This window comes from Watersipora subatra, chromosome 4 (assembly GCF_963576615.1).
Source record: "Watersipora subatra chromosome 4, tzWatSuba1.1, whole genome shotgun sequence".
Taxonomy (NCBI): domain Eukaryota; kingdom Metazoa; phylum Bryozoa; class Gymnolaemata; order Cheilostomatida; family Watersiporidae; genus Watersipora; species Watersipora subatra.
Genome location: NC_088711.1, coordinates 57,274,302 through 57,287,467, shown reverse-complemented (window position 1 = coordinate 57,287,467; position 13,166 = coordinate 57,274,302). Strand labels below are relative to the sequence as shown.

General features: G+C 35.1%; 1 protein-coding gene across 2 annotated transcripts in view; it reads right to left on the bottom strand.

The window, feature by feature from the left end:
- The window catches only part of LOC137394561 (L-seryl-tRNA(Sec) kinase-like), a 100,859-nt gene that overhangs the window by 35,059 nt on the left and 52,634 nt on the right, over positions 1–13,166 (bottom strand). For both annotated transcript variants that reach the window (XM_068081287.1, XM_068081288.1), the window contains 2 exons: positions 6,112–6,358; positions 1,540–1,759 (listed from right to left, as the gene is read on the bottom strand). In XM_068081287.1, coding sequence (XP_067937388.1) covers positions 1,540–1,759; positions 6,112–6,358 — 467 coding nt within the window. The remainder of the gene's footprint in view (positions 1–1,539; positions 1,760–6,111; positions 6,359–13,166) is intronic.

Genomic DNA, 13,166 nt, shown 5'->3' with positions numbered 1-13,166 from the left:
CATACTTTTATCAAAGTTAAAACCGGAAATTGAAACGCCGAGCGACAGAGAATAGAATGATTAAGTCGTGCGCATTTCACGAAAAAATAACGTGCACATTTCACCAGTCTATAGCATTGTCGAATTGCCGAAGGTTTCTGTAATTAATGTAGGAGTACTGAAATCGTTTCATTTTTGCCGATTTCAAAGTAACTGACGTTTTAGACACTTTTGAGTACTTTGGTATTCTAACTGATGTCCAACGCAGTGTAAGTAAAGGAAATGACGATGATATTTTTTCTAATGATTCTTATGAGACTATTACAATATTTAATTATAAGTTTGGATGACTACAGAACAATGACTACGTAGTACAGATTTTCTAAAAATCTATACAAATATCACAACTTCTTGATATTGCTAGCTATGACGTTTTGAAATGTAAACAAAATTGTGCATTGGTTTTATATTATTACTATATTAATAATATTGGTTATTCTAATAATATCAGTGCATTTTACTTCTAATATTGCATTTCTCCTATTGCAGGAGAGAGATATAAACATATAATCTTTTCCTTTCATTATTGCTGTTTGTTGTATATAATAACACCCACACCCAGTACATTACAGCTACCATTGCAGTTATCCTATTGCACTGCAGTGCCATTTGACTGCTAATATTGCATTTCTCAACCATCAGTACCCTTTCTTTTTTTTTCAATATCACTTTGGTCGTGGGCTGTATGACAGTGAAATTTCTAGTATATAAAACATTGAAAACATTCCAAAAATATTTTCTTTATATATTCTCATGCAGCATTGTCTAGAAAAGATTCACAAACATGAAATGTTGGATAAGAGTTGTCCTTCTATGATACAACAGCAGATAAATTCCTATAAGAGCTTAGACACACATTGAAATCAGTAGCAAATATTACTAGTCTTGCATAGGATGTCTACTTGAAGCCACACTACATACTATGTTAGAGATAATTAGTGATCAGTACCAGAAAGTAATACCTATGTTTGCTATGGCCGATCATCTCTGACTAATAAATAAAGGATACAGTCTACATCAAAGGCGCAATCACATGCTACTTGAGTACCAAATCTTACCATTGCTTCATGGGAAAATTAGAACTCCATGATTTTTAGAAATCACCCGACGATTCGATATTGCAAATTTGTAGTATCAAATTGAATTGCGAATTGTCCATTTATAGTGACTTGAAAAACTTGAAAGAACACTGTTTTGTGTTTGTGATAATTAGAAACATTTATTTCATGAATACCCGCGTGCGTGGTGGCCCATGAAATGAGTCGTTTCAGTTCCAGTGTCGCTCACTCTGAAAATCATCAGGTGTGAGGTGAATCACCATTACACGATTATATCGTTTATACGATTGGCAATATCTCTTTAAATGGTGGCGATGTTCAAATCATCTACCTTAAAAATTGCTACCAAATGATTAAATCGCCATATCGTGAAGCTCTAGGAAAAGTAAAACATCACTCACTGCGTATGAATAAAATGCTGTGTAATAACTTGGTTACCAACCTGACCAATGATGATAAGCTAGTTGTACTAAACTCTCCGTTGGTTATTTTGAATACATGCTTTTCCCAAGGATTGCAGGATACATCTGGTGGTTTTAGTATTTCTTTCATATTAGCTATCACTTGTTCATCAATTCTCTCATGACCAAGTCTCTTAGAGTTCCTCATGAGACAGATATCTAGGGGGGTCTCAAAGTATATCTGTCCAAAACCGAGAGCATCTGGAATCATATGAACAAATATTACATACATCATATATATACTTGTCATATATATACATGTACGTGTATATATATTTGTCATATAATATATATTATATACAGTGAAACTCGGTTAACTCGAACTTCACCCAGCGAAAGTGTTCAAGTTATCAGCGCATTCAAGTTATGAGAGCACTGTCACAAGTGCATGTACAGACGGTTCCCAACCTACGAACGCGTTACGTTCCGAACGATTGTTCGTAAGGTGAATTTGTTCGTAAGTTGCTTCAGTGCTATATTTTGTATTATAATTTATGTTTAAGGCCTATATAAGTATATTGAAGGTTTATATAAGTATGTTTAAGGCTTGTATAATTAACCTGTATTGGTTTGTACTGAAAAAAATATTTAATAAAATGGAAATAATACTTTGGTGGACGCCGGGCCATAACACTGCATTTCTTATTTATTGTCCTTTCTATTATAATGTTGTTTTAATCGTTATGCTATCACTTATCGTTGTTGTCTTATTTTTTGTATGTGTTGTCCGTTTATTATATCGTTGTTTCACTCGTTATGCTATTGTTATATCTGATATACCGTCATAACACCATCGCTTATCGTCACTTACGGTAGATTGTTGTCATACCAACGCGCTAGTGGTACTATTCATTCACCTTGTTAGCCGGTGTTCTTACCGTTTGCCGGAACGGTTGATATTATTGTACACCTATATAAATGAGTGCACGCATTTAGTTGAGCAGAGCAAATAGCCGTATGCTCCTCGGCTGGTGAAATTTCCTTCGCTAATTAAAAGCTGAATGAAACTACATGTACATGCACTCTCTTATCTTTATTTATTAGTAGAGATCTTGCCAAGTAAAGGCCGACAAATCTCTTTACAATACGTATGTAAAGTTCAAACAAATAATTCGAAAGTTAATCGAGTTACGAACAACGTACATGCGTTCGTATGTACCGTTGTTCGTAACTCAAATGTTCGTAAGTAGGGAACTGTCTGTATTCATAAGTAGATACGCGTACATAAGCAAACTATACATAAACCAAAAGCATAGATCGCTTGTTGCAAATTAAAGGGCCTCTCATGTAATGTTTTAACAATTTTTATCAGAAAGTATAAATATTTTCCTATTACTTGAGATTTGTTTGTTGTTTTAGGTGATGTGACTGCAAGGACGTTTTGAGATTAAAATATGCAAAAATTGATCGCGGTTGAAACGCTCAGAAAAAACATAGTTATTTTTCTTTTGAGCGTTTTAACAAAAGCCAATTTTGCCGATTTTTCTTCAAGTTTATTCGAAGGTTAACTCGCTTTTCCTTGCTTTTGAAAGGCTATCCCTAAGCGGATGTTTAGAAAATTTGATTTTTTGCAAACCTTTAGAAAAGTCGTTAACGAAAATATTTTGCTGATAGTGGTAATAACGATGCCTAAAAACTACTAAAAGTTGATGTTCCTCTCTATGGCTTGGAATAAAGTGATATTCTAAAGCGATAACAACCGTCTCGGTAAGCCGTTAGGCAAAAAACTGTTCGAGTTAATAAAGTTAATGTCAAGCTATCTAAAGCAATTTATCAGTGCGTGGGAACGGACCAAACAAATCTGTTCGAGTTAACCATGTGTTTGAGCTATCCGAGGGCGAGTTATCCGAGTTTCACTGTATATACATTTGTCATATATATATACATTTGTCATAAATATATATACAGTATACATATTTGTCATATACAGTCAAACTCATATAACTCGCCCTTGGATAGCTCGAACACACGATTAACTAAAACGGATTTGTTTGGTCCGTTCTCACGTACCGATAAATTGCTTTAGATAACTCGAACTTAACATCATTACCTCGAACAGTTTTTTGCCCAACGGCTACCGAGATGGTTGTTATCACCCGAGTGGAACATACCTAGAATTGTAAACTCAGGTTATCACTAAGGAATAGCACCTTATTCCAAGCCATAGAGATAAACATCAACTTTTAGTAGTTTTTAGGCATCGTTATTACCACTATCGGCCAACATCATCCACCAAGTAAAGATAGGAACCGATGCTAACCTGTGGCAGAACACTAATTCAGTACTACAGTGGTTTAATAACATCAACAACAAGAAAGATCATAGTTTTGTGATGTTTGACATGGTGGAATTTTATCCATCGATTACTAAAGAGCTGTTAGTAGCAGCGTTAGGCTTTGCGTGCCAATATACAGCCATCTCAATTGAAGATAAAGAAATTATATTACAGGCCAAATCTTCCATACTGGTGCATGACAATAAACCGTGGTACAAAAAGGGAAATTCATCTTTTGATGTAACAATGGGAAGCTACGATGGAGCTGAAACGTGTGAAATTATAGGATTATTTTTGCTTAGTCAAATTAAAAAACAGATAAAAGGAAACTACGGGCTATATAGAGATGATGGACTCGACGTAATTAGTGGGACCCCTAGAGATATAGATAACATCAAGAGAAAGCTGTGTAATATCTTCAGAGCTAACAAGCTAGCGATCACAGTGGAAGCAAACCTAAAAGTAGTAAACTGTTTAGATGTTACTCTGGATCTTAATGATGGCAAATATAAACCTTATATGAAGCCTAACGACAAGCCACTGTATGTTCACCACCTGTCTAACCATCCCCCGCGGATCCTGCAAAATATACCTATATCAATCAATCTAAGGCTGTCCAACATCTCTTCCGACCAATCAGCATTCAAAGAAGCAACCCCAATGTACCAAGCAACCCTCAAAGAAAGTCTACATAAACACATATTGACATTTCAACCTAGAGCATCAAAGCAGAACACAACCACCCGACGCCGGAACATCACCTGGTTCAATCCCTCGTACAGCAGTAATCTGGCCATTAAAATCGGAAAAGATTCTTCAGAATTTTAGACAGAGAATTTAACGATCAATCTGTTTTAAAGAAAATATTCAACCACAATACCATCAAACTGAGCTACAGCTGCAAGCCAAACGTTGCTTCCATCATAAACAGCCACAACAGCAAACTACTAAACAAACAAAAACTGAAAACACAACCACAAAAACGTGCAACTGTAGACTCAAAGCCGATTGCCCATTGGGCGGTGACTGCATGGCTAGTAATATAATCTATCAGGCCACTATTAGATCCAACAATTCGACCAAAACTTACATCGGCCTAACATCGACCATGTTCAAACCAGGTATAGCAATCATACCACATCTTTTCGGCACCAAAGTAATAGGCTGGCAATCGAACTCGGCAAATATGTTTGGCAGCTTAAAAACAACGACATCGAATACAACATCGACTGGCGAATAATCACCAAGGCCGCTGCAAACTATAATGAGAAATATGTGTGCAACCTTTGTATCATTGAGAAGTATCACATCTTATGCAAACCAGAAATGGCTAGTCTTAACAACAAACGAGGCCTTATCTCATCTTGCCGCCATTTAAGTAAATTCATGCTTTCTAAATTTCAACCTTCATAATTATCTATAATGACTTTTGTTTAGCTTACCTTGGATTATTTGGTTATAATAATATATAAGAACCAACAGGCATTAATTATCACCAGTGTCTGACGAGTGCATGTTATTTTACCACCAGCATGAAACTCTAAGTTATACAGTTTTATCAAACTTTCATACTTTTTATATCTATTTTAGGTGAGTGAAACAGTATATTTTAACTACTATGTTAATACTGTATCTGAAGATTGTTTTTACATGAAACTTGAAGAATAAAATTTTATCAAACTTTCCCACTTTTTATATCTATTTTAGATCAGCTCAGGTATCTTAGAGCACTTTTATAGACTACATGACCTTTAATACAATTCCATATATATATATATATATATATATATATATATATATATATAACCCGACATGAAACTATTAGTAATGAAGTGTTTTATCTTAAGTTATAGTCTGTTTTACTGATTTTAACTTTCTCTGATTTTATAATTGAGCACTCTGCTCAGATGTTACGCTTTTACTCAAGTATAGATCTATATGCATAATGATAAAATAATAACTAATAAATGCCATTTAAAAGAAATATATATCTGCGCAAAGGATTACAACTCAGCTATAAGTCTCTATCTATTAACATACTGTAATTCGTATACCTTTAAATAACAGGTTATATGATAACAATTATAACTTTTTATTAATTAATTTTGATTAAATTTCTATCATCAGACTGGTTTTTAAACCATTGCAACCGATTCAAACGAACACTATATGAGGTTTATGAAAAGGGTCCCACAATTCTAAGCAAAGAACACAGCTGTAAAACCAGATGCTTTAGTTATACTTTTCCATCAGACACTTTCATCTGTCCACTACTTACACTTGCGAGCAAGCTGATAGTATGAATATCTCATGCTTGGGTAGCACATAGTGTCATCTAGAATGAGGCAGATGTTGCTGCCTGCAGAAATTTTAGGCAATGGCTGAAGGTACTCAATAATACTGGGTATATTGTACCGCTCAGGCAGGGATAGTTCTTGTCCATGCTTTATATATTTTATCAAACTCTCAATCAACTTTTGAACACCCTTCCGGAACACTTTGTATGGACTGAGCAACTCTTCAGACTAAAAAAGAACATTACATCAAGTCTATTACATAACCTACAAATACAACGTAACTCTATTACATAACCTACAAATGGCAGCTTCTACTCTATCGATATCTAGAAAACAGCCTAGGAATGTTAGTTAGAGATCAACTTGCACAAAAATTTAGCAGATTTTGTCAGAATATAACGGTATTTTACTATAATTTCCAATTGTTGTTGATAGGTTGAAGTGATCTGACAGCCAGGATGTTAATGATTAAAATTGAAAAAAATTGATTGCAGTTAAAATACTCGGAAAAAAAAATGTGCCGAAATGATGTGTCTAGTTGCAGCGTTACGTGTCTCTATTCTGTCAATCTCTTTGCAACCATAGATGTCATGATCGTACAATCACTTGATCTGTGCATTTTAACCGCGACCACATTATGTCGATTTTCTTCTATGAACATCCTGGCAGTCAGATCACCTCAAACATCAAAAACAATAAAAAATGATAGAGAAATACCGATACTTTCTGATAAAATCTACTGAAATTTTGTGCAAGTTCATCTTTTTGCTGTGAAAACATATAAGATTGCGCTGCATGAGAACTTTGAATAATGTTGCCTCTACAGCCCTACTACATGTATATCGACTCGACAGCCCTACTATATTGCCTCTACAGCTCTACTATGTTTGTCAATGATTAAAACAAAGTTGATCATAAACATTAATCAAATAGTAGAAATCATTGAAAACATGAACTAATGTCAAAATAATAACAAAAACAGAGGCAGAAATATGTGCTCAGGGTTATCCCCCCTTGCCTATTTCAAGAAGGCACAGCAGAAGATAGTTGTTTGACTTTAATTTTGGTTATTCTTCAATCATCATCAAAATGACTGGAGAAAAATTGAGCCTACTGTGTCTAGAGAGAAATATAAAAATTCATAAAAAAGGTATATATAGTATCAGAAGAAACCTGACTAACAAAACATCTTGTATAAACACAAGTAACAACTTTAATATTTGAAAATATGTATGTATAGGGTGAGCAATGTTGTCTGTGGGTAAATTAACCCTTGCACAGGGAGAAGCATGTTTTCGTCGCTTTATGCAATTGCACGCAGTGCGTATAGCACCGATTATTTCGTTGCTAAGGGCACCTTTTTGTAAAGAAAAGTATCATTAGTTAACTGCCTGTGTTTGTTCATATTTTATCCAGTAGGAAATTTCATTATAATAGTATTCGAAAATTGATAAATTTGAAGAGTATCATTGCGGTAAACATTCTTTTTACCTGCTTACATTTGCGCAACTTTGATAACAGACTTTTTATCTCTTGGCAACTTCCAGACAAATATCCCAATGAGTATCAAGTGCGAGTATTCCCAGTGCTTTAATTGGACAATCCCTAGTTGCTAGCCGCGATTTGGCTGGTTTAGTGGCAAGAAAAAACGGTAATAAGGACAATAGTGAATCAGGTTTAGACTGTGATGTGAGAGATGTATGAAAGTGAGTCTTCAGATAGCAGGGTTGGGTAATTGATTTTATTTCAAATAGATCTATTTGCAAATTTAAATACCAATTACTATATTTATTTGATTTGGTTTCGAGAATTTCCAGTATTTGGTATTTTATTTGTTATTTGGTTCTTAGATTTATTTCTCAGTATTTGGTATTTGATTTTGTATTTGATTTTGAAATTTCCCAGTATTACTATTTGATTTGGTATTGTTTCGAGAACTTTTAGTAATTGGTATTTTATTTGATATTTGTTCCTGAGATTTTCCAGTATTATTATTTTATTTGATACTTGGTTCTGTGACGTCCTAGTATTTATTATTTGATTTGGTATTCGGTTTGTAGAATTTTTAGTATAAAATGGTATTTTATTTGATATTGGTTCTGTGACTTCCTAGTATTTACTATTTGATTTGGTAATTGGTTTGGAGAATTTTTAGTATTTGGTATTTTATTTTATATTTTTGTTCTGAGATAGCCCAGTATTTAGAATTTTCTTTTGTATTTGGTTCTGAATTTATAAATATTTGCTAATTTATTTGGTAATGTTCGGTATAATTGAGATTGTCCAGTATCTGGCATTTGCTTTGGTATCATAATTTGGTTTATAATTGGCCAATATTTTTTCTGGTATTTTGGTTAATTATTTGGTATGAATATTTTCTAGTATTTGGTGTTTGATATTCGTTAATATTTTGCATTCTGATCATCAATTTTGATTTCGGTTGGTGTAAGTTTATAACTGCTAGCTAGAAATAATATGGATATTCGACTGATGTTTAGAAAGCTTCTCCTTCACAGCTCACATTTAACGGCAACCCAGTACAGAAACCATCAAACCTCCCTTTTGTCTTTGGTCTGCATTGCGCTTGTATGTAAGACAACACCCAACCAAGTCGCATGTTACTCATGAGTTATAATCCCGGACTCCGAGTGAAAAGCAGTAAGTACTTACGAACAATGAAGGCAAAGAAAACATCAAAGAATCCACTAATACTTATCTAATGGTTTTGCAGCCTGGCTGGCTAAGTTGAATCATTGTCACCCTGTGCACAGTATATCAATTGGCAAAAATTTGGAGGAAAAGACAATAATGTTTCATGTACAATCCAGTTTTGGGCTCTTGGCTCCGGACCGCTGGTGGGAGTTATGGATTAGAAATGTATAAATCTTTGTTCCGACTCGGAAATACCGGTTTACAATACTTGTAATCCACTCACTCGTCACTCAGAGAGAATGTGTTACAATTTAGATTTCACAGGAAAGGCTAAAAGCCTAAAAGGTATAAAAGGCAGAGTATTTCATTACTTGAATTAAACCTCAGTTGACCATGGCAGATAAACGTACACAACAATTCAGCGACTACTTCACCTTCCCGGATATATTGCCACCTCCTGGATCTTACAAAGTAACATGTAAAACTTGTACGAAAGAGATATCCGTGTCAACCAAGGCGAACACTAACCTGACAGCGCACCTGAAGGTAAGCATATATCTTAATTACTCTGAATAACTATCAGGGATTTGCGGGGAATTGCCATAATTGTATTGTGATTTTTACCACCTCCCTAAGGCTGTGGTCATGACCGACTGATAACATTGATCATTTTGTTGCATTGCTTTTGTCAGTCCCACTATAGCATATATATATTAGGCCTATATATTTAGGTATTGCTGCCGGCTAACAAGCACTGTGTGATCCATCAAAAATGTGGTCTTGAGAACCGAGCAACATCTTTGAAACCTGTTCTCTATTTCTACAAGCATGTTGGGTTTAATCCAGCAACTTTTTATTAATTGGACCAAGTATTAAATATTTTGTAAAAAAAAGGTACAACTAAATCTTTTTTAAATTGAACTAGAACAACAAACTAATTATTGTAGAACACTAGAATCAAAGAAATGAATATTTTATGAACATGTACTAAATTTTCCCTGGAACTAAACACAATATTTCATACTTATACATATTATTATTTCCAGGGTGAGTTTTAATTTGCTCCCAACATTTAATATTAATATTTATTTAATACCATTGGTAAAATTATTGCAACTCTAGGAATTAGGATACACTGTTGATATTAGTGATGGTACAAAGCCTAGACAAACAAACTAAATAATTAAATAAACGGAAGCGGATAAGATGATAAAATATGTTTATATTTCACATTGCAGAGTAAACATGCTGAGAAGTACAATGCCTATATGCAGACACGATCCGAGGTAATAGCTATAAAGCGCGCCTCAACAGCACCTCAGACAAGAACATTGGAACATTTCAATATTACAACGGCCAGCACCATTCCATATAAGCCAAGTGATCTGGTTCAAGTGAAGACTACACATATTATACTACGCATGATCAGCCGCGCTCAGCTGCCGCTGAGGTTTGTGGAAGACGAGGATTTTAACGCGTTAATGAAATACAAAGACTCCAAGTACAGGGTGAGTAGAAAGCCACTTTACCAATTTATTCTCATGTCATGAAAGACCAAACTACTGCTTAGAAGTCCTGCTACTATTGTTAATAGTAAGTCTAGCTTGCTGAGACATATTTTGTTTTGCAGTAGTAGCCTACCCCTCCCCTACGCAGTACACAAGCAAATCATGCATCCTTTTTACTATCACATTATTTTTGGGTTGGTGAATGGTGATGTAAATGTTTATGTAATAATTATAACCCAGCAAAAACATCTAAAGTCACTTGTAATGAACTAGTGAATTTTAATTGGCCCTATTCAGTGCACTTGTCTTACACTTCATAAACTTTTATTACATTGGCTTTGTCTGATTGATATTGTAGTTTATATAACACCAGCTTGATATTAATTTATGAAAATCATTGCTGACGTTTGCTCTAGAAAATTTAAAATATCAATCTACTCTTTCGCAATATCTGATGTTAGCATGTGAAATGTTATAGATGCCAACTCGAAAGACTGCATCTGGAAAATTATTGGATATGGCGGCGGATTTCAAGGCCAAACTGAAACAAGAAATGGTTGCAACAACTGCAGTGTGTGTCACTGTTGATTTGTGGACCAGCAGGATGGTTCACGGTTACATGGGAGTTACGGTCCACTACTTGATAGGGACACAATACCGCCATGCTATGCTTGCATGCAAGAGATTCTACGACAAACATACAGGTAAGCTGAAATAAATATATGAACCTAATTCCGACAACATCATTAATTTTTGCAGGTTCAATAAATTCATATTAACTTTGGAGTTTTGTTTTCTTCAGGTTCAAACATTAAAGTCGAATATGATCGTCTAATGAAAGAATTTGGTATAGAGCATAAAGTAGTGGCTGTAGTGACCGATAACGTTTCAAATATGATAAAAGCATTCCGTCTAGACTCTGACAACCTTCTCGATCTCGATGTTGCGACAGAAGGACAAGCTGAAGAAGAAAATGAGTGGGATGACCCTATTGACGATGATAATATAGCTCTCTTTCGGGAGATAAGCACAGACCATCTCACATGTTTTTGCCATACGCTACAGCTTTGTGTGAAAGACGGAATGGCCAAGTGCTCAAACACCTTCAGAAGGCAATAGCGAAAACTAATGCCTTCATAAACCACGTTCGACACTCTCTCGATGCAACCAGCTTGCTAGAACAAGAGGGTATGAAGAAACTCCAAGTGGCAAACACCACCAGATGGAATTCGCAGCTTTCAGCCTTCTCAAGTCTGCTAGCAATACCTAAATGCTACTCTCGAGAAAATCCCCAAGTACGCAACGACCCTAACCGATCGAGACCTCTTACAAGAACTGGTGGAGCTGCTGCAGCCATTTCAGAATTCCACCATTGAGGTTCAGGAAGACACAGCAACTGTATCAAAGGTTCTTCTACGGGTCAAGGTGCTAGAAGCTGAGCTCGACCAGATGGAGAGTAACAACCCTGTGCTGACAGCTTTAAAAGAAACTGTTCAGAAAAGGCTGACCAAATTTACCACCCACCACACTTACATCCTTGTTACACTACTGAATCCACGCTTCAAGATGAACTGATGCACTGATGAGGAGTTCAGGACCTACGAGACCCTTTTACTGTCAAAGCTGGGAAAGGAAACCTCTTTTGGGAAATGTACTGATGCTGACAATCTCCCTCCACACAAGCAACCACGATTGGAGGGAACTTACACAAAGCTTCTCGTCAGGAGTAAAGCAGCCCGGGCTGAGAAAGATCTTGCGCTGACCATGGTAAAAACATACCTAGAGTCAGCGCCTGAAAGTGAAGCTGTTGACCCTATGGAGTACTGGGAGCGATCCAGCTCCAATACTCATCTAGCTACACTCGCCAAAAAATACTTGGTTGTCCTCGCTAGCTCAGCCCCTGTGGAAAGACTGTTTAGTTTGGCCGGACGTTTCCCAAGACCAGAGCGCATGCGTATGGGGGACGATATGTTTGAGGCACAGCTGCCCATCAGCTCAAACTCATTCCTGCAGAAGTCTGGCAATATTTAATGTTCAATAATGTATAGAGCATATTACATTGTAACCTAACCTAATTAGTCCTAATCCTAACTAACTTGCATCAGCATACATAATTACCTTGATATAATAGTGTATTTTATTCTTTAGAACTCGCAATCACAATAAGCCATTCTGCATTTGTCTCGATTTTCTGTCAATAGTATCTTTATTAAATTTGAACATACCATGAATAATGTAGTACCTTTAAAATTACTGTCAACCATAAACAATTTTTTGTCTACATTATATTGATTCAATTTGAATGTAACATAAATACGTAATAAATGATGAATACATCTTTATATGGGCAGAGTTGTTGGACGTGAACGTGATCAGTGATTTTTAAATAATTTGATAATTCAGTCTTCAATAAATTTTAATTGGTCTTGATATTTTCCAGTATTTAATGTTTAGCATAGTTAGCATAATGATGTTGATATTGAATTGACATTTCCCATTATTCAATTTGGAGTCAGCTCTGTAAGATTTTACATCCTTTGGTTCTGAAATTTCGCAGTAGCCTACTGTTATTTGATTTGATATTTGGTTTCTAAAATTTCCAGTATTTGGTATTTTATTTTGTATTTGATTCAGAAATTTCACAATATAACTATTTAATTTGATATTTGATGTTGAAAAATTGCAGTGTTTGATAAATTATTTGGTATTTTAATATAAAATTTCCCATTATCCCTATTTGAATTGGTATTTGGTACTGAGATTTCCAAGTATTTGATATTTTATTTGGTATTTCGTTTTGAAATTTCCAAGTATTACTATTTGATTTGGAATTTGGTTTCAAGAATTGCCAGTATTTGGTATTTTGTCTTGGGATT